Source organism: Nomascus leucogenys, chromosome 4, assembly GCF_006542625.1.
Source record: "Nomascus leucogenys isolate Asia chromosome 4, Asia_NLE_v1, whole genome shotgun sequence".
Classification (NCBI taxonomy): domain Eukaryota; kingdom Metazoa; phylum Chordata; class Mammalia; order Primates; family Hylobatidae; genus Nomascus; species Nomascus leucogenys.
The window spans coordinates 105,811,519-105,832,331 of record NC_044384.1 but is presented as its reverse complement, the minus strand read 5'-3'; the positions used below and the strand labels follow the sequence as shown (position 1 = coordinate 105,832,331).

The following is a 20,813-nucleotide window of genomic DNA, read 5'->3' as shown; positions in this document are numbered from 1 at the left end:
TCCTTGTCTTATTCCTTTTCTTAGGAGAAAAGCTTTTGGTCTTTCATCATTAAATATGATATTAGCTGTGGGTTTTTCACATAATGGCTTTATGTTGAGGAACTTTTCTTCTTTTTCTAAGTTATCCAGTTGAGTGTTTTTATCAAGAAGGGGTGTTGAATTTTGTCAAATACTTTTCTGTATCAATCGAGATGCTCGTTTGTTTTTTTTTTTCCCTTCATTCTACTAGTGTGGTATACCGATTGATTTTTGTATATTGAACCAGCCTTACATTGTGGGAATAAATCTCTTTGGTCATGGTATATACTTTTTAAATATGCTGCAGAATTTGGTGTGCTAGTGTTTGGTTGGGGATTTTTACATTAATATTCATAAAGGATATTGGCCTGTAGTTTTCTTGTAATATCTTTGTCTGGTTTTGATATCAGGATAACCTTATCTTTACAGAATAAGTTAGAAAGTGTTCTCTCTTCTTCAGCTTTCTGGTAGAGTTTGAGGAAGACTGGTGTTAATTCTTTAAATTTTGGTAGAATTCACTGGTGAGTTCACTAGTAAAGCCATCTAGTCCAGGCTTTTCTTTGTTAGGAGACTTTATTTTTTTCTGTTTGTTTTCATTACTGATTCAATCTCCTTACTATGTATTGGTCTATTTAGATTTTCTATTTTTTCATGATTCAGTTTTGGCAGATTATATGTCTAGGAATTTGCCCATCTGGGTTATCCTACTTGGCATACAGTTGTTCATAGTATTCTCTTAAATCCTTTTTACTTTTCAGAAATTGCTAGTAATGTCCACTGTCACTCCTGATTTTAGTAATTTGAGTCTTTTGTTTTGTTTTGGTCATTCTAGCTAAGAGTTTGTGAATTTTATTGATCTTTTCAAAGTTCGACTTTTAGTTTTATTGACTTTATTGTTTTTATATTTTCTATTTTATTTATCTCTACTCTGATATTTATTATTTCCTCTGGTAGCTTTGGGCTTAGTTTGCTCTTCTTTTTCTTGTTCCTTAAAGTGTAAAATTAGTTTATTGCTTTGAGGTTTTCTTTTTTAATGTATGCATTTACAGCGACAAATTTTCCTCACCACTGCTTTTGCTTTATTTCATACATTTGGTATATTGTATTTTTGTTTTCATTTGTCTCAGGTATTTTCTAATTTCTCTTGCTGGGATTTTTTCTTTGAACCAGTGGTTCAGTATGTTGTTTGTTTTTCACGTTTGTGAAATTTCTAGTCTTCCTTCTATTCTTGACTTACAGCTTTCTGTTGTGATCAGAATATATACTTAATGTGATTTGAATTTTTAAAAATGTGTTAAAACTTGTTTTGTGGCCTAGAATATAGTTTGTCTTAGAGAATATTTCATGTGTACTTGTAAAAAATGTGTATTCTGCTGCTATTGGGTAGATTAATATGGTCTGATTGGTTTATGATGGTTTTTAAATTCTCTATTTTCTTATTCGTCTCTGTCTGATCTATTGTTGAAAGTAGGGTATTGAAGTTTCCTACAATTTTTTAAAATTATTTATTTATTTTTGGAGATGGCATCTCACTCTGTCGCCCAGGCTGGAGTGCAGTGGCATGCCTCCCTGGTTCGTGCCATTCTCCTGCCTCAGCCTCCCAAGTAACTGGGACTACAGGCGCCCACCACCATGCCCAGCTAATTTTTTGTGTTTTTAGTAGAGACGGGGCTTCACCATGTTAGCCAGGGTGGTCTCAATCTCCTGACCTCGTGATCCGCCCACCTCGGCCTCCCAAAGTGCTGGGATTACAGGTGTGATCCACCACGCCCAGCCCCTATTATTATTATATAATTTTCTGTTTCTCCCTTCAGTTCTGTCAGTGTGCTTCATTATATTTTCAGGCTGTCATGGTTTGTTGCATATATGTTTATAATTGTATCTTCTTGGAAAATTGACCATTTAATCAATAAACAATGTTCTTTTTTTGTCTTTCATAACAATGTTTCACTTAGAGTGTATTTTGTCTGACACTAGTGTAGTTATTCCAGCTCTTTTTTGATTACTATTTGCACAAAATATCTTTTTTCATCCTTTTTGTTTCAACCTATATGTGTCTTTAGGTCTAACTAAAGAATCTCTTAGAGATAGCATGTAGTTAGATCATATTTTTTTTCCATTTTGCCAGTCTACTTGTTTTTATTAGAGAGTTAATCTATTTACATTTAAAGTAATTACTGATAAGGATTTACTTCTGCTATTTTGTTATTTGTTTTCTATGTGTCCTATAGCTTTTTGTTCCTCATTTCCTCCATTACCGTCTCTTATTGTGCTTAGTTGATTTTTTTTTTTGGTAGTGATATATTTTGATTACCTTCTCATTTTCATTTGTGTATATTCTGTAGCTGTTTTCTTTGTGGTTACCATGAGGATTACATATAACATCCTAATGTTATAAGTATCTAATTTGGATTGCTACCAGAAGCATATAAAAGCTCTATTCCTGTAAAGCTTTCATGCTTCCTTTTTATGTTGACATTTCAAATTGCATCTATATATTGTGTTTCAGTAACATCAATATATAATTATTTTTATGCAGTTGGCTCTTATTTATGTATATATGTATTTATTTTTTAGAGAAAAGGTCTTGCTCTGTTGCCCAGGCTTGCGTGCAGTGGCACGATCATAGCTCTGTGTAATCTTGAACTCCTGGGCTGAAGGAATCCTCCCACTTCAGCTTCCTGAGCAGCTAGGACTATAGGCACATACCACCATCTTGGCTAAGTTTTTTGTGTTTTTTATAGAGATGGGGGTCGCACTATATTGCCCAGGCTGGTCTTGAACTCCTGGCCTCAAGCCATCCTCTTGCCTCAGCCTACCAGAGCACTAGGACCACCATTCCTGACTGCATTTGACTTTTAAATCCCGTAGAAATAAAAAGTGGAGCTACAGACCAGGATTTCAATAATACTGGCTTTTATATTTACCCTTGTCTTTACCTTTTTGGATTTATTTATGTATTTATTTATTTATTTTTTGAGATGGAGTCTCATTCTGTCACTTAGGCTGGAGTACAGTGGCACAGTCTCGGCTCACTGCAACCTCTGCTTCCTGGGTTCAAGCGATTCTCCTGCCTCAGCCTCCTGAGTAGCTGGGATTACAGGTGTGGGCCACCACACCCAGCTAATTTTTTTATTTTTGGCGGTGACAGGGTTTTGCCATGTTGGCCAGGCTGGTCTCAAACTCCTGACCTCAAGTGATCTGCCCATCTCAGCCTCCCCAAGTGCTGGGATTACAGGTGTGATCTACTATGCCCAGCCTGTTGGAAATTTTTATATCTCTGTATAGCTGCAAGTTACTGTATAGCATCCTTTCATTTCAACCTGAAGGATTCCCTTTAGCATTTCTTATAGATTGGGTTTAATAATGAACTACCTCAGGTTTTGTTTATCTAGGAATGTCTTAATTTTTCCTTCATTTTTAAAGGACGTTTTGCCAGATACAGAATTCTTGGTTGACAGTTCTTTTCTTCTTCCAGCTTTTAAAATATATGATCCCACTGTCTTCAACCTCCAAGATTTCTAATGAGAAATTGGCAGATAATCCTATTGAGAATCTCTTGTGTGTGATGAGTCTCCTCTCTCTTGCTGCTTTTCCGGATTCCGTTTTTGTCTTTCAACTATGTGATTATAATGTTTTTGGTGTGTGGGTCTCCTTAGAGTTCAGAGCTTGGGTTTGTAGATTCATATGTTTCATCACATTTGGTAAGGTTTTGGCTTTTTTTTTTTTTCTTCAAATAATCTCTCTCCCCTTTTCTCTCTCTCTTCCTGGAATTCCCATAGTGCTAAATATTTTATTTCACTTTTTGTACTCTTTTGCTCCAGAATTATTTTTTGGCTTCTTATAATAATTTTTCTATCTTTGTTGATATCCTTATTTTGTTTATGTATTGTTTTCCTGATTTCTTTTAGTTGTTTGTCTGTGTTTCCCCTTAGTTCTTTGAGTGTTTTTAAGACAGTTGCTTTAAAGTCTTTGTCTAATAAGCCAAGTCCTGTCTTGGCTTCCACAGGAACAGTTTCTGTCAATTTCGTATGTTCCATTGAATGAGCCATGTTTTTCTGTTTATTTTTGTACCTGTGATTTTTTTTTAAATTATGTTTGATTATTATAATATCATAACTCTGGAAATCAGAGTCTTCTTTTCCCCTAGGGTTTGCTGGGGTTTTTTGTTTTATTTGAATAAAGACTCTACTAATCCATTTTTTTTTTTTTGAGACTTTTCCAAACTATTTTTGCCAAAACTGTTTCTTATTGTGTATGTTCACTGAGGTCTGTTCCTTTTGCTTCTATTCAGCTGTTTTGACAGGTTTCACTGAATTCCAAGAACTGAAATAGACAAACTAACAAAAAAAGAAAGCAAAAATGAGAGAACAACCCTGTCCCCCATTCTTTGCAGACTTGCTGTATGCTGGGGCAGTCCTTTACTGAGTAGCCAGGCCTGCTGTGAGCCTAGGGATCAGTCTGTGGTAAAGGTTTAAGGTCTTCTCAGGACTCTTCTGAGCGTGCATCTTGCCTGGTTATGTGGGTGGCCTTCAAAACTCCTTCATATACATGGCTGCTTTTGAAAGTCCTAATTTCCCAAGAATTATCACCAAGCTGCTTCTTCAGCCTTTAGATGGTCTATTGTATGTCTCCATACAGAATTTTTTGCCTCAGGCATCCATTGGTTTGTGTTCCTCTTGTAGCTTTTACAAGCAGTGGTCACCACTTTTACTGCCCGTGTTCAGAGATATGTGGGACAGAGACGAGTTAGTCCTTCATGTTACAACAGATGTACACAATTATTTGCAGATAAAGTCTGGTCTGCCTCCTCTAGTTTGATGAGGGGAACTGAGAACCCGGTTATTCCCTTGTAAGACTAAGGTTGTCACCACTCTGGGGAGGGGCTGGGTCAAGGACAAGTTAAATGCCACAAAACTTTCCCACCATTTTGAAAGTGACTTTTTCTTTATTGGGTGCTTGGGTGGGTTACTATAAAACTTTTGATCGTTTTTCAGAGCTCCTACAAAGTTGGCTCAGACAGCTTCTGGGTTTTTTTTGATGTTTCTGTGGGAGAATGATGAGAGCTTAGAGCTTCCTAGTTTGTCCTTTTTCTGATACCACTCTCTCCTTTGAAATAAACTGAAAACTATGGTGTTTGAAATTTTTTACAGATTAACCAGAAGGGCTCAGAGAAGCCACTTGAGCAGACATTTGCAACAATGGTGTCTTCTTTGGGAAGTGGAATGATGAGGTACGTCACTAGAAATCTGTTGCAGGTCTTTTCAGATCAGATGTGCACTTACATATATGCATGATTACATACAGCTCACTAGACATATGTTTCAGCTTGCATTTTTTTCAATAGTAGATCAAAGCGTGATATTTTGTTGGCTTGAAATTTCTCTAGCATAATTTATGTTGCAGAATCACTTCTTTTCAATCAAGTTTTGAGTTTAGTCTCTGATTAAAATTCCCTCATTGAGGCTTTGTGCTCCAGAGAGTTTCCATAGATAATACTTTGCCACTAGAATTGTCTTAAGGAGTTTGGACTAGGCCTCTTTGCAGTGCATACCTGATTGCTGTACTTGAGCTTACTTCACTAGCATTTGTTGTGTTTCTCCTCTACTCCTCCTGAGGGCCCCCGAAGAACCTGTGAGGATAGATATATGCATATATTTTCATGTTTATATCTGCACATGTCATATATATATATTTTTTCCTCTGCTAGGTATGAGCATGAGAAGGGATGTGTGTGTGCATGTAGTATATGTATAGTGATAAACCCAGAGTGAAGGAGGTTCTAGTGTTCCCAAGAAATATGTATGCACTGATATAAAGAGGAAAATCAGCTTATGAAGGTATTATTAATAGAAGGAAAATGAATGATCTCTGGTCTGTTTCTGAATATCTTTTCTTTTGGTAGATACATTGCCTTTGACTTCCATAAGGAATGTAAAAATATGAGATGGGATCGACTGAGTATTTTATTGGATCAGGTAGCAGAAATGCAAGATGAATTAAGGTAAGCTATATTATTTCCTTAAGGAGGTAGAGGGAAGAGGTATATCTATCAGTCATATTTTATTATGCGTCATCCAGCAGACTTACAAATACAGTTCACTGGATTGTCATTGCTTGTCTATACTATTTTATTATTTTTAATTTCTTTACTGGAAAGATGAGACTTGGTGACTTCAAAATATTTTTAAATTCTTAAAAATGACCCAAGGCCAGGTGTCTTCATATTTTTATAAATTATCTACCACACATTTACAAATTTTTATATAGTTGAACTTGGTTTACTAATATTTTGTTTCCGCTAGACATTCTATCACAAGTATTTTGTTGTTAAACTGTACAGTGTCTGTAATAATAGTGTTTAATGGCTTTTCTGTATTCTGTTTTGTCATAACATAGTTCTAAGAAAGTGCTTTTCTTCACCCTGAGCACCTGGTTTATTTCCTTTCCTCTTTCTATCATGAAAGATTGTGGTGCCATGAATCATTATATATATTTTACATCTGTTAAATTTATTTCTTTAAAAAAATTCTTCAGAGTAGGATTAATGGATCAAAGGGTCTGAATGTCTTTGCAGTACTATATTATCATTGGTTCAGGTTTATCATACTCTATGCATGTCAGTCTTTACCGATTTTAAAGCCAGAAGAAGGAATCTGTAAATCATACTACCATTTTCTTCTGCCTGTGTGTGATAGTTGTAAACCTGGCAACCCAAATGCACTTTTTAATTTGTTACACAATAATATAGTAAAACCTCTTTGATAGACATTTGCTCAGTTTTCAAAAATATCTTTTTATATACATTAGGTAATCAACTACAGTTATTTAAATCTGCTTTTTTTCTGTGAGGTTTTGTCACAAACACAGAAGGGAAATTGACCTCCTGTTGTTGGGCAATCAGAGAAAACATTGGCTGGCCCTGGCATGTTGTTGGAGGAGGTAGTTCCTTGGGTTCACCCATTAACTGCTGCCATACAAGAATGTAAGAAAGAAGGAGAGTTGACTCCAGAGTCTGTGTTTGTAGCCGTTCACTGTGGTCCACAGGGAGAGCAGAGCTTTCACTGGTGACTTTCAGATGATCTCTCGAGACTTTTCTAAGGGTTTTTGGGGTAGTGGAAAGAATCTGGGCTTTGGGATCCAACACACCTTGGTTTGAATTTGTTTTTCTCTTAGTAGTAATATGACCCAGGGCCACTTAGTTATCTTCAGACTTCGGTTTCATCATATGTGAAGTGGAGATGATAACTTAACTGTATAGTTTAAACAATAATATTTATAACATATCTAGGATTTTATAAGTATTAATGGGGTACGAACACACATACACACCCTTGCACACACATATATGTACACCAACTCTAAACAAACCTTACCAATTCTGCATGATCCATATGTAGATTTTTCATCCTAACACATTCTTCCAAGCTCTTATTCCTGAGGTCATGATTTGTATTTAGCCCTTGATGAATCTGTTGCATTTTCTTCCTCCTTTTGGATTTTGAAGAATAGTTTCAATATTTAATATTATCCAGTATTCATTGTTTGCTGTGTTCCGTACACTATGCTAAGTACTTTATGTGCATTATGTGTTATCTCATTCAAACCTTAGAGAAGCCTAATGGTGGTGCTGCTGTTACCTCCATTTTGTGGATGAAAAAGCTTACTATTTAAAGTTCTATAGTTAGTAAGTTGCGTATGATGCTAAGGCTAGCAAACAGATGGTTTGCTTCCTGAATCCATATTCTTCACCACCACACTGTGTGTTGTCAGATTTTTGAATTCATAGAATTATCAAGGAGCTTGTTAAAGAAAACATGGGAACTGGTAACTGTGGTTGGTTGTAGTACAGACATCTGGGTGTTTAAGGGGAGAAAGGGAAGCTGATTTTTCAAATAATACCCAATTGTTCTTTATAAATCTTGTACTATTTGCATGTATTACCCATTTAAGAATTTTTTTTTTTTTTTTTTTTTGGCTGGGGGCCGTGGCTCACGCCTGTAATCCCAGCACTTTGGGAAGCCGAGGCAGACGGATCACCTGAGGTCAGGAGTTCAAGACCAGCTTGGCCAACATGGCAAAATCCCATCTGTACTAAAAATACAAAAATTAGCCGGGCATGGTGGTGAGTGCCTGTAATCGCAGCTACTCAGGAGGCCGAGGCAGGAGAATCACTTGAACCTGGGAGGCAGAGATTGGAGTGAGCTGAGATCATGCCACTGTGCTTCAGTCTGGGCAACGGAGGGAGGTTCCATCTCAAAAAAAAAAAAAAAAAAAATTGTAAAAGTATTAAGAAAATTTTTTTTTTAATTTAGATACAGGATATTGCTCTGTCACCCAGGCTGGAGTGCAGTGGTGTGATCATAGTTCACTGCATCCTTTAACCCTTGAGCTCAAGTGATCCTCCCACTTTAGCCTTCTGACTACAGGTATGCACCACCATGCCTGGCTACGTTTCTGTTCTTTTAGAGGCAGGGACTCGTTATGTTGCCCAGGGTGGTCTCGAACTCCTGAGCTCAAGTAATCCTTCCGCCTCAGCCTCCCAAGTAGCTGGGATTACAGGCATGCGCCACCATGCCCAGCTAAAAGTATTTTTAATGCAAAATATTCAGTCCTTGCCTCAGAGATTCTGATTCAGTTGATCTCAAGGCCAGGAATTTTTTTTCACAAGCAACCCAGAGGATTCTAAAGATAGTATATGAATCATAAAGCCCTGACATCTAGGGATATAGTTGGAATAATTATGTTAGAGGAAACCCTCATCTGGCTTTGGGAAACACGATTGATTTGCACAACAACCTTTTTAATACTCTTAACTCTACTTTTTCACGTCTTTGGGGTGAGATGATCTCTAATCTTCAGCCATTTTTTGGATAGGGGGCTGTCTTGCCTCAGCCATTTAGACTTCTTTTTGGTCTAGGATAATCACATATGCCTGACCACACATTCCTGTCTGACCTTTTAATTTACAGTTTTTAATAATGTCACTGAAATGAGACCCATGTTGTAAGAGTTAAGTCCTTAGTAAATCTGACCTACTTTGGTATGAGAGTGTTTATACAAATGTGTTTTAGTTATTTTCTAGTGGACTCTGCTGGCCAGGTGGTGGCAAACCAGGAAGGCGTGTTCCGAAGCAATTGCATGGATTGTCTAGATAGAACCAATGTGATCCAGAGTTTGTTAGCTCGTCGTTCACTTCAGGCCCAACTTCAGGTGCGAATGCTTTTTTTTTTTTTTAATTGAAAAACAACACAGCAAAAAATTAAACATCTTCTTTAAAACCCAGTAACAAAAAATATTCACATCGCCCACACCCTAACCCAGCTCTTTTTATTTTTGTGTCTTGCCCATGGATGTAACATTTTCCATAACTAGGGTCAGACTGTGTATGCAGTTTTCACTTTTGCCATTTTCCCTTAGCATTTATGTAATCACAGTTTCTGATGGTTGTATTGTTGTGCCATAATTTACTAAGCCATTCAGATTGCTACATTTTTGGTTTATAAATAACACTGTAGAGAATGTATCTGTATATGTTATTATTAACTTGAATTATTTCCTTCATGTTAATTCCTAGAAGTGGAATTACTGGGTTAAAGAGAATAAATATATTATTTTCCAAGAGCGTCATACCAGTTTACACTGACACCAACAATGAATAAGTAAATCCATTTCATTGAACTCTTTGCAGCATTCAATATTTTAATTTTAATTTTTTTTTTTTTTTCCTTGAGACAGGGTCTGGCTCTGTTGCCCAGGCTGGAGTGCAGTGGTGCAATCTTTTTTTTTTTTGAGACGGAGTCTCGCTCTGTTGCCCAGGCTGGAGTGCAGTGGCGCAATCTCGGCTCACTGCAAGCTCCGCCTCCCGGGTTCACGCCATTCTCCTGCCTCAGCCTCTCCAAGTAGCTGGGACTACAGGCGCCCGCCACTACGCCCGGCTAATTTTTTTGTATTTTTAGTAGAGACGGGGTTTCACTGTGGTCTCGATCTCCTGACCTCGTGATCCGCCCGCCTCGGCCTCCCAAAGTGCTGGGATTACAAGCGTGAGCCACCGCGCCCGGCCTTGTGGTGCAATCTTGGCTTGCTGCAACCTCTGCCTCCTGGGCTCAAGCCATCCTACCTACCTACAACAAAGCTGGTGCTACAGGTGTGTGCCACCACGCCTGGCTAATTTTTGTATTTTTTTGTAGAGACAGGATTTCACCATGTTGCCCAGGTTGTTCTCAAATCCCTGGGCTCAAGCAGTCTATCTGCCTCAGCTCCCAAAGTGCTGGGATTACAGGCTTGAGCCACTGTGTCTAGCCTCTTTTTTTTTTTTTCTATTTCATTAATACAAAAGTAGCACCTCAAGATTGTTTCTATTTATCTCTCTCTTATTACTAGCAAGGGATATTGACTCCAAAGTAAAAAGTTTCTGACACAGCTTTGCTTTACCACTAGACTATGCTGATGAGAAAAATAGTTTTTTTCTTCTGTGTATATTTGGAATGAAAAAGATGTAGAGCCCCAGTTTTTAAATCACATTGGCATTTGTTGTGAGGGGCAGACAATGCATACCACATGGTTTCCTGTTCAGGTAATTAGTAAGCATTCAACTTTATTTCTGACAATTGTATGATACCGAGAAAGAAATTATGGAGGTAAAATACCCCCTTCAGAATGAATTGTTCTTGAATCTTAAAGTCACACCTGCCAGAAGAGTGCTGTCCCTGTTGGAGTAGTCTGTAGTTTGTATTGTGCTATGTCCTCGTCTGTTGGAAGGTCTTCTGAGTGTAGTTTTTAATAGAAACAATATTAGGAATGGTTTGGTTCCATGGCTGATTAACCAAAACTTACTGGACTAGGCTCTGCAATCCATATTTTACAATTTTACATGCTATATATAGTATTATGAAACCTAACCAACCTTCAGAGAGTGGGGGCAGGAGCCTCTCCAGCAGCTTTGCCTACTAGTATAGGGACTGTCTCCTTGTGCCTCTCCAAGTCTGCCAATGAAGGCAGAATTCTTACCTAGCTGAAGGTCACCAAGGTGGCTCTTGTGCTGTGTCTAAGGGTGGGAATGACCCCCTCTGAGGTGGAGATGAGGTGTCATCTGAGGTAAGCAATGAAGATGGTGGTTCTCAGAGGTGATCATCTGAGACAAGGCAGGGACTTGTCATCTGTTGTTGGTGGTCTCCAAAGGGGAGTCCATAGAGGGGATTCAGGGGGCCCGGCAACCCCGGGATATTCTGTCTGTGTGTGTGCACTTTTGGGGAGGTAGATTAGGTGGCATTCATCAGATTCTCAAAGGTCCGTGGGACAGAGGGTAAGGCTGAGGTGACTCGGGTGAAGAAGTTGAGGGATGATGCATATGAGGGGGTCTCAAGGGGTAGAGGCAGTGGAAGACGGGGTAAGAGGGAGGGAGGAAGTAGCGGTTGAAATCCTATAGCAGCTTTCACTCTCCCTTCTGACCCTCTCTCTCAGTATAGTGCTGCTGCTGTCCCTCAAGGGAGTGTGGGGGCTGCAAGGCAAAGGTGCCCTCAGGAGAGGCTTTGCAGTCTGCCCTGGGCAGGAGAGGGCTGCTGCGAGCTGGGGCCCCCTATAGACAACAGACATTTCTGGCCTGCATCCAGCAACCAGGAACCATGAGATAAAATTTGGGGACTGCTTTTTCTTCCTAAATCATGTCTGCTAAAATCTATTACACATAAATCTGGGTGTGGTTTTTATTCCAGAGACTAGGAGTTTTGCATGTGGGACAAAAGCTTGAAGAACAAGATGAATTTGAGAAGATTTACAAAAATGGTAGGTCATTTCTTTAATATAGACAAAGTTGCTCAAATTTTGAAATAAATTAATATTCTGGATTTAGAACTTTGTTTGTCATCTTAATCATTATCAGCTGTTTTTACTTTTTTCTACAGCCTGGGCTGACAATGCAAATGCTTGTGCCAAGCAATATGCGGGAACTGGTGCCTTGAAGACTGACTTTACCAGGCAAGCCATGCTTTTAAAATAGCATTCCACATCAGTAGTTCACAGTCCTGGTGCTTTTAAAAATCACCTGGGCAGCTTTCAGACAGCAGCAAGACTCCAGCATCTGGGCCTCACTTGAGACCTGTGGAGTCAGGATTTCTGGGAAGTGAGGCCTGGGTACTGGTGTGTTCTTAGCCACCCTGGGAGATTCTGATGCTTGGGGAGGGTTGAGAGCCACTGCTCCACAGTGCTTCTCAGACCTTACTGTGTACCCGAAGCACCAGTCTTGAGATGTGCTCTAAAAAGCACCCAGGTGATGCTGATGCTGCTTTCAAAGACCACACTGAGTAATGAGGAATTAGAACATTTTGAATGTATTATGCATGCAGTGGCTCTTTTTCTGCTGTGTGGGTTCCCTGGGAGCAGAATAAGATTTCTAGTCTGTTTGCTGTGTCCTACCACGTAACCTGGGCTATGTATTTCTCTTCATATTTCTTATCTTTGCAACTGGAATTAGTGTGTTTCTTTGTGCCTCCTTTGGTAATATTTTAGAAAGAAAATAGGTATTTCTTGGACCTACAAGTGATTTCTTTTGTGAAGTATCTGTATTTTCAGGGATAGTTTTTAAAATCTGTCACTCACTTATTTCTATACCTTATGCTTATTGGCCATAAAACAGTGTGAGAATTCAGTGTACAAACCTGTAACTTAAAACTTAACCTCTTTAACCAGAACTGGAAAGAGAACTCATTTGGGACTTATAATGGATGGCTGGAACTCAATGATACGATATTATAAGAACAACTTTTCTGATGGATTTAGACAAGTAAGTTTGTATTTGATGCTTTCCTGGCATTAGGCGGTTGTATCTTTGCATTGTTCATCACTAATGTTATCTCACATTGAGTTTACGAATTTCTTCCTTTCTGTTCTAGGATTCCATAGACTTATTTCTTGGAAACTATTCAGTGGATGAATTAGAATCTCATAGTCCTTTAAGTGTTCCAAGGGATTGGAAATTCCTGGCTGTAAGAAACCATTTTATATTTTTCAAGTTTTTAAAAGCATTGTGTGTGAAGGTATAGATGGTTTCAGTCTCCTTAATTTAAAACATTATATGTTGTTTTATATTTCATTACATGAAATATAAATACTTAAGTTTTCCAAAGAGGTCAGACTGAGGAGTACAGTAACTGTGGAGCATTTGTTTTCTTTTCCTGAGACTGTCTCACACATCCTTTTCATGTGAATTCACATAAGCAAAGGGAATGTGGAAGCTTTCTCATTTCAGGAAAACTTCAGTTCTCTTACATTGAGGGAATTGCCAGAGACAAATGTGTTACATGGAAGGCAAAGTTTATTTTTGATGCTTCTCTCCTTTTTGACTCCTCTGTTCACCAGACTCTGCAAGAGCCGCTCTGGATTTTCTTTCCAGTGGATCAAGTGCCCTGGAATGGAAGGGAGGCCTGGTGTTCTAGGTCCTCATCTTGGGCATCCTCCTTCCATTTAGCACTCTTGGCTTGGAGCAAAAGCATGCTTCTTCCGATCTTACCACATCCCCCATCTAAAGTCTAGGGCAGTTGTGATTGAACCCATAAATAATAATGTTTTGTTGACAAAAGATATTAGCTGTCTATTAGCTGACAGATGAGTTTTATTCTTTTCCCAAGCAATGCATGCACAACTGATTTTGCAGCCATTGATTAGCATTCTTAAATGATGATCTCTTTCTATTGTCTTTTCCAGTTGCCTATTATCATGGTCGTTGCCTTTTCAATGTGCATTATCTGTTTGCTTATGGCTGGTAAGTCTGCTCCACACGTTTATTTCTTAGTTAGAATGTTGACCTTCCTTTTACAGCATCGTAAGTTTTTGAGTTCGCTGAACACTTGATGTTTCTCTATTAAATTTAATGGGTAAAGTGGAGTAGATGAAATTTGTCATTAGATGTGACAGGAAGAAACATAACATACCTAGTAGTTTGATGGTTGTCTTTTTTTTTTAACCTCAGATTTTAAAAACATGTTTTTCTTATTACTGTAAACCAATGAGTGTCTGAGACAGGTCTCAGTCAGTTTAGAGGCTTAATTTGCCAAGGTTGAGGACCTGCCTAGGAAAAAGAGACACAAGCTACAGTAGGATCAGTGTCCTGTGCTTTTTCCAAAGAGGGTTTTAAGGACTTCAGTATTAAATGGGGAAAGAGTGTACAGGAGGGGAAGGAGGAATGGAAACCAAAGGGGAGGGTAGGTAGTAAGATAAGTGGTCACATTCTTGTGAGGCTTTGATTAGCACTCACTGAATCCATGTTACATGTGAAAGGACAGGGTAGAGGAACACTCAATTATGCATTCATCTCCTGCTCTGTAAATCTGCATTTTATGTAAGACAAAGTAGGTAAAGAAGTCAGATCTGCATTTGTTTTGGGGTGGGCGGAGGGATGATTTTCTAGTCTTGTCTTTAAATAAGACTAGAAATTAAATAAACTGTTAATTTACATTGTCAGGGTGAGGGAGATTCAACAGGACTATCTTTTAGGGTAAAGATTTTGGGGCCCACAAGGAGTTTGCTTGTGACAGTTTGTGAGGGTGGCCATCTGTGAGGATATGTGGCCCACTATCTTTGCAGCTGTCTACTTAGGAACAAAAGAAGGGTAGTTTTGTGAGACTCAGTTCCCAAGTTTATTTTTCCTTTGGCATAGTAAATTTGGAGTCCTGAGATTTTATTTTCCTTTTACATTACCAAAGTAATTCATAGTAATTATAGAAAGCACACGTAGGCAGAAAAGGAGAAAATATTATTTGCCATCATACCTTTGAGAGAGAAGCTAACCACTCTTAACGTTTTGATGTTTTAATCTTTATAAGTGTCTGTGATTTTTTTTTTTCAAAAGTGAGATAGGTATTTTCATTATATGCTTTTTTTCACTGAGCAGTATGTTTTCCCGTGTTCTTAATTGCTAATGGCTGCAAAGTATTCCATTTATGGATGTATAGTTTAACCAACTCAAATAAATGTTAATAGATTAAGATATTACTTATCATTAAATTTTAAAGGTTGAGAGTAAAATTGCCTAAGAACCTGAGGAGACAAGGTCTTTACTGGTTTTCTTTTTTCTCTTAATATTTTGCTATGTTACTGAGTTAATAAAGCATTTAAGATTAAAGTGAGAAGAATGTATTCTTTATTCTCCTTTGACTAATGTCCTGTACTTTGGAGGTTTGAGTCTGAGACTTGGTGTATTGGACCTTGGAGGTGCAATCCTAGTCACTCTGAAAGAAGAGGCACCTTCCAGCCTTCATCCTCTATCCTGAATTCGTTGAGCCAACCTCTCTGAATTCCGCCATCCTCGGGGCACCATTAATATGCTCCCCTCTCACGGAGTGTCTATCCCACACAGAAGTCTTCACCTTCTATTTAGATTTCCACAGCACTCCTGGTCCTCTCTCCCAGCACTTTCCTTTTTTAACCCCATTAATACATAGGGAGTTATTTTTCAGAGGTGGTATACCTCTTTAGTGTACCTGACATACCCAGTGTGTATTTCTTTTTGGATGGTAATGATTTGCATACTCGTTTGTTTTTTTCACTGGATCAGCAACTTTTTGAAGGTAAAGACTGTGTCTTACTCATTGTTTTATCTCCTTTGTCCAGGATATAGTAAGCCCTCAGTAAATGTTTGCTGAATTAAGGACTCACTCCACCACCACCACTAATTCTGTCATCTTTTTTATAGGGAGGCTCAGTTACCTGTTCATCTCTGTATTCCCCAGTGCTCAGCCCTGTAGACAGTCGTGGCGTAGTTTTGACTAAATGCTGAAATGTTGAGTAGGGGGAAAGAGCCATCTTATTATTATTATAGTTAGCAAAATTTTTCTGTAAAGAGCCAGGTAGTAAATATTTTTGTCTTTATGGATGGCCGTACATTCTTTGTTTTTGTGTTTATTTAAAATTGTAAAAACCATTCTTACCTTACCATACAAAAACAGGTTGAAGCACAGGCATTGCCTGGGACTTGACTGCAGGTTTTGGGGGCAGGAAGGAAGAGGCAGCGTGTGCCGGTTCCTCAGCAGCCAGCCCTGCTTTCATTTCCTCTCTAGATCCTCTGCCTTCTTTCCTGAAAACACTGCCCAGCACATGCCATTTTTGGGGAGCCATTCTACTGTTAAATTAGCTCATTTTGTTGTTGTGACTGTACCCACATTTACTTAAAGAACCTCTGGAGAGGCAGGAAAGTCAAGACCAAGAGCTCTGCCTGAATAAAACGGATGATTCCTTTAGGAAGTGTCCAGCAGAGTGGCTAACAAGGAACTGCCCTTCTTCATTTGTCCAAGAAGAATTTTAAAATTCAGAGCCATGAAAATGAGCAATTATGCAAATTCAAGTATATTTTGAGTAAAAAGAGATTGGATGCTGTGGATGGTAACATCTCATGTCAGTTTATTGTTATAATGAACTTTGTGATGTTTGGGTGTGGTAATATCTGATTTCTAGCTCCTGCTGTGGTTTTCAAAGAGAATAGAAAACAAATATAGCATGATCTCTGAGGGCTTGTTAGGAAGGAGTCTGGATGCTCGTTTCTTCCCTGGTGTGCTCACTGGCCGTTATTCCCTGTATGTTTCTCCGTCTGCAAATGAGGCCAGTAGTGTTGCAGAGAGAGAAGCTATTCGCTAGGTTCAGCTATTCAAGGAGTAAAACAAAGTACATCTTTGCCCACCGGCCTGCTGCTAACCTTTATGAACTTCGGACTTTGAAAAATGCATATCAGCAGAGTTGGGCTAAAGATGTCATTAAAATATGTCATTGGCTGGGTGCTGTGGTATGTGCCTGTAGTCCCAGCTACTCAGGAGGCTGAAGTGGGAGGATCACTTGAGCCCAGGAGTTCTGGTCTGTAGTGTGTTATGCTGATCGGATGTCCGCCCTAAGTTCAGCATCAATATGGTGACCTCTTTGAGCAGGAAATCACCAGGTTGCCTAAGGAATGGTGAACCAGTACAGGTTGGAAACAGCAGGACAAAACTTTCATGCTGATCAGTAGTGGAATCGTGCTTGTGAATAGCCACTGCACTCTAGCCTGGGCAACACAGGAAGACCCCATCTGTAAAGAAAATGTTATTGACTTTTGCTTTATATATTTGTGTATATGCAAAAAATACTCTACAAAATATACATAACTTCAGAAAAGTTATGTATAACTTATGTTTGGTATTCATAACTTATGAATATTCTATTAAAATTTTTTGTGCAGGTATTTTGACAATAGCTCATATCTGTTATAGAACTATGAATTAAACTTAATAGTTATTTGTATTATATATATATATATATATATTTTTTTTTTTTTTTTTTTTTTTGAGACGGAGTCTTGCTCTGTCGCCCAGGCTGGAGTGCAGTGGCGCAATCTCGGCTCACTGCAAGCTCCGCCCCCCGGGTTCACGCCATTCTCCTGCCTCAGCCTCTCTGAGTAGCTGGGACTACAGGCGCCCGCCACCACGCCCGGCTAATTTTTTGCATTTTTAGTAGAGACGGGGTTTCACCGTGGTCTCGATCTCCTGACCTCGTGATCCGCCCGCCTCGGCCTCCCAAAGTGCTGGGATTACAAGCGTGAGCCACCGCGCCCGGCCTGTATTATTAAAATATACTAAAAGTGATCATTATTATTTGTATAATATAATATGAAATTGTTTAGTCCAGTGGTTCTCAAAGTGTAGCCTCTTGATCGGTAGCATCAGCATCACCTGGGAACTAGGAACTTATTAGAATGCAGATTCTTGGGGCCCAACAGTTGATGCTTTATCAAGCCCTGCAGCAGATTCTGGTACTAGCCAGGGTTTGAGAACCACCGGTTTAAACCTTAATTAAGAGGTTCTTATATTTTTCCTGTGAATGTGCTAGTAAACTTTAATGTTGCCAAAATGTGCTAAATAGCTGAAAACTGGGTCTGATATCAGCAAACGACTTATTTAGCTTTTTGTTTCTTAATATCAACAGGTGACACTTGGACAGAAACACTGGCCTATGTGCTCTTCTGGGGAGTTGCAAGCATTGGAACATTTTTTATCATTCTTTACAATGGCAAAGATTTTGTCGATGCTCCCAGACTGGTCCAGAAAGAAAAGATAGACTGAATTTGTATTTGTGGAAAGCGGCTTGGCTTGGAAGATTCCATTGTGCAGAACTGGAGTCTTTACTGACCCGCTTTCCACATCAGCCCAAAGTCTTTTTAATGCCTTTATCCAAAAGCACATCTTGTGCTCCGTGCAGGATGATGACAGAATTGATCTGATGTTACTGCCTTGATGGTCTCTTTACTATTGAGACAGTTAGATTTATAATTTGAAGCTATTCTGTAATTAAAATATAACCTGAATTCAGCTTGCAGAATGGAAGCTGAATCTGTTCATTGTATTCTATTGATTGTCAATTTAATTAGCTGTTGCAATATAAGTAATATATTTTAAAAACCTAGCTCCTTTCATTATTTAAAACAGCAAAATTATTTTTGTAGCTCAGTTTCATTATTGTCATTGTAGAAGTGGTCACTATTAGCAGGCATACTTTTCCACACATCTTTGGACTTTTCTTAAAAGTTCAGTAATAAGCTAACTGTGTTTATAAAATTTAAGTCTCTTACAGACATCAAGTAGTTTGATGAGACACTCTGTGACTTCATGATAGGAAAGAGGAGGATGAGGTCTGGGATTCTTTGAAGTCTCTGGTGGGCTGCCTCATGACTTTAATCAGCTTGAACTGCCAGTGCACCAGCAGTTTAGGTGTGATGAGAGAATTCAGATTATCTTTTTAAAAAAGTGTAAATAAAATCAAAGAATGTAAAGTCTGTCTCTTACGCTAGAGGTCCAAAGCTGCCTCTGTTTTAAAGGTTATCCCAGTGTGGAAGATGCCCATGACTGGTCAGCTACTTCCTCCTGTACATTTTGGTTTCTTTGAGGGTCACTCATTGAAACACGCAGGCCTCTGAGAGGGTCTTGTTCTAGATTTCATATTGCACTTGGAGGGCAACAGCTGCTTTTCCACGCATGGTACTCTTGATGTTTTTCACTCTGTCAAGGATTTTGTTGGCTATCAATGAATGTGTCTAAAACTTAGTGCTTCCAGGTAGTTATAGTTCTCCAAATCAAGGACCAACTTAAACATTAATTTTTGTGCAAAAACAAACCTGAAAAATATGCTTTGGAAACTCTGCATAGTTCTAATTGTAAGTCAGATTGTATATTCAAATTGTAATTAAGAGATTTAAATATTAGAACAGTATGTAAGGTAGTATAATTACCACTATTTTAAAACAATTCAGTTAAACACTGCTACAATATTTCAGTGTTGTGCTTGAAAATATGTACAGTTTTTTTCCAATATTAATACCTTATGTTGTCCTTAAATATTTCTAAAAGCGCCTTTATTTCAGCATTACCTTTTTTCATCATTATCTTTTATAAAACATTCATGTAAGTTGTTACTTTTAGAAACTCTAAAGGAAATAATAGCTGGAAAACCCTCTGTAGTTTAAAATCAGTCATTAAACTCACAATAGGGTAAGTAAATATAGCCACCTGTTAACATGTAAATAAGCATAATTTGTTCCAAAGATGGAATATTGAAACTTAATTCATGTCTGCTGTAAAATATTATTTAAATGCTGCTGGGCATTTCACTTAAAGAACTTAATGTCAACAGCTACAACAAAGACCAAATCTGAACTGCTAATGTGGCTGCTTTATAGGGAATGGACTAATATCAGTGTGTTAGATCTTAAGGTATCAGTATTTCAGAATCTTGCGACGATTTTATTTCTAAATTCACGTACTGTATGTCCATAAGTGAAAATAAAATGTTATATTCTTTTCTATTATTGGTATCATTCATGTACTTTGAAAGCGATGTTTTTCTTTTTGATCTTAGAATGCTAAAAATCATGCAAAATGATACGGTTTGGCTCTGTGTCCCCATCCACCCAAATCTCATCTCAAATTGTAATCCCTACGTGTTGAGGGAGGTACCTGGTGGGAGGTGGTTGGATCACGGGGGATGGTTTCCCCCATGCTGTTCTCATGAGTTCGCACGAGGTCTGATGGTTTAAAAGTGTTTGGCATTTACCCCCTTGCTCGCTCGCTTTCCTGCCACCGTGTTAAGATGTGCTTTGCTTTCCCTTCACCTTCTGCCATGCTTGTAAGTTTTGTGAGGCCTCCCCAGCCATGCGGAACTGAGTCAAACCTCTTTTCTTCATACGTTACCTAGTCTCAGGTAGTTCTTTTTTTTTTTTTTTTGGTGCTTTTTTTTTATTATTATACTTTAGGTTTTAGGGTACATGTGCACAATGTGCAGGTTTGTTACATATGTATCCATGTGCCATGTTGTTTTGCTGCACCCATTAACTCGTCATTTAGCATTATGTATATCTCCTAATGCTGTCCCTCCCCCTCCCCCCACCCCACAACAGTCCCTGGAGTGTGATGTTCCCCTTCCTGTGTCCATGATTTCTCATTGTTCAATTCCCACCTATGAGTGAGAACATGCGGTGTTTGGTTTTTTGTCCTTGCGATAGTTTACTAAGAATGATGTTTTCCAGTTTCATCCATGTCCCTACAAAGGATATGAACTCATCATTTTTTATGGCTGCATAGTATTCCATGGTGTATATGTGCCACATTTTCTTAATCCAGTCTGTCGTTGTTGGACATTTGGGTTGGTTCCAATTCTTTGCTATTGTGAATAGTGCCGCAGTAAACACACGTGTGCATGTGTCTTTATAGCAGCATGATTTATAGTCCTTTGGGTATATACCCAGTAATGGGATGGCTGGGTCAAATGGTATTTCTAGTTCTAGA

At 38.6% G+C, this 20,813-nt stretch overlaps 1 protein-coding gene across 1 annotated transcript in view; it reads left to right on the top strand.

The window, feature by feature from the left end:
- SACM1L (SAC1 like phosphatidylinositide phosphatase) overlaps positions 1–19,834 on the top strand; it is a 57,104-nt gene extending 37,270 nt beyond the window's left edge. Inside the window, exons 12-20 of the mRNA XM_003256968.3 lie at positions 5,172–5,251; positions 5,924–6,022; positions 9,093–9,231; positions 11,733–11,802; positions 11,922–11,994; positions 12,706–12,799; positions 12,909–13,001; positions 13,720–13,777; positions 17,962–19,834. Of these exons, the coding sequence (XP_003257016.1) occupies positions 5,172–5,251; positions 5,924–6,022; positions 9,093–9,231; positions 11,733–11,802; positions 11,922–11,994; positions 12,706–12,799; positions 12,909–13,001; positions 13,720–13,777; positions 17,962–18,098 (843 nt within the window). The 3' untranslated portion in view covers positions 18,099–19,834. The remainder of the gene's footprint in view (positions 1–5,171; positions 5,252–5,923; positions 6,023–9,092; positions 9,232–11,732; positions 11,803–11,921; positions 11,995–12,705; positions 12,800–12,908; positions 13,002–13,719; positions 13,778–17,961) is intronic.
- The last annotated feature ends 979 nt before the right edge of the window (positions 19,835–20,813 follow it).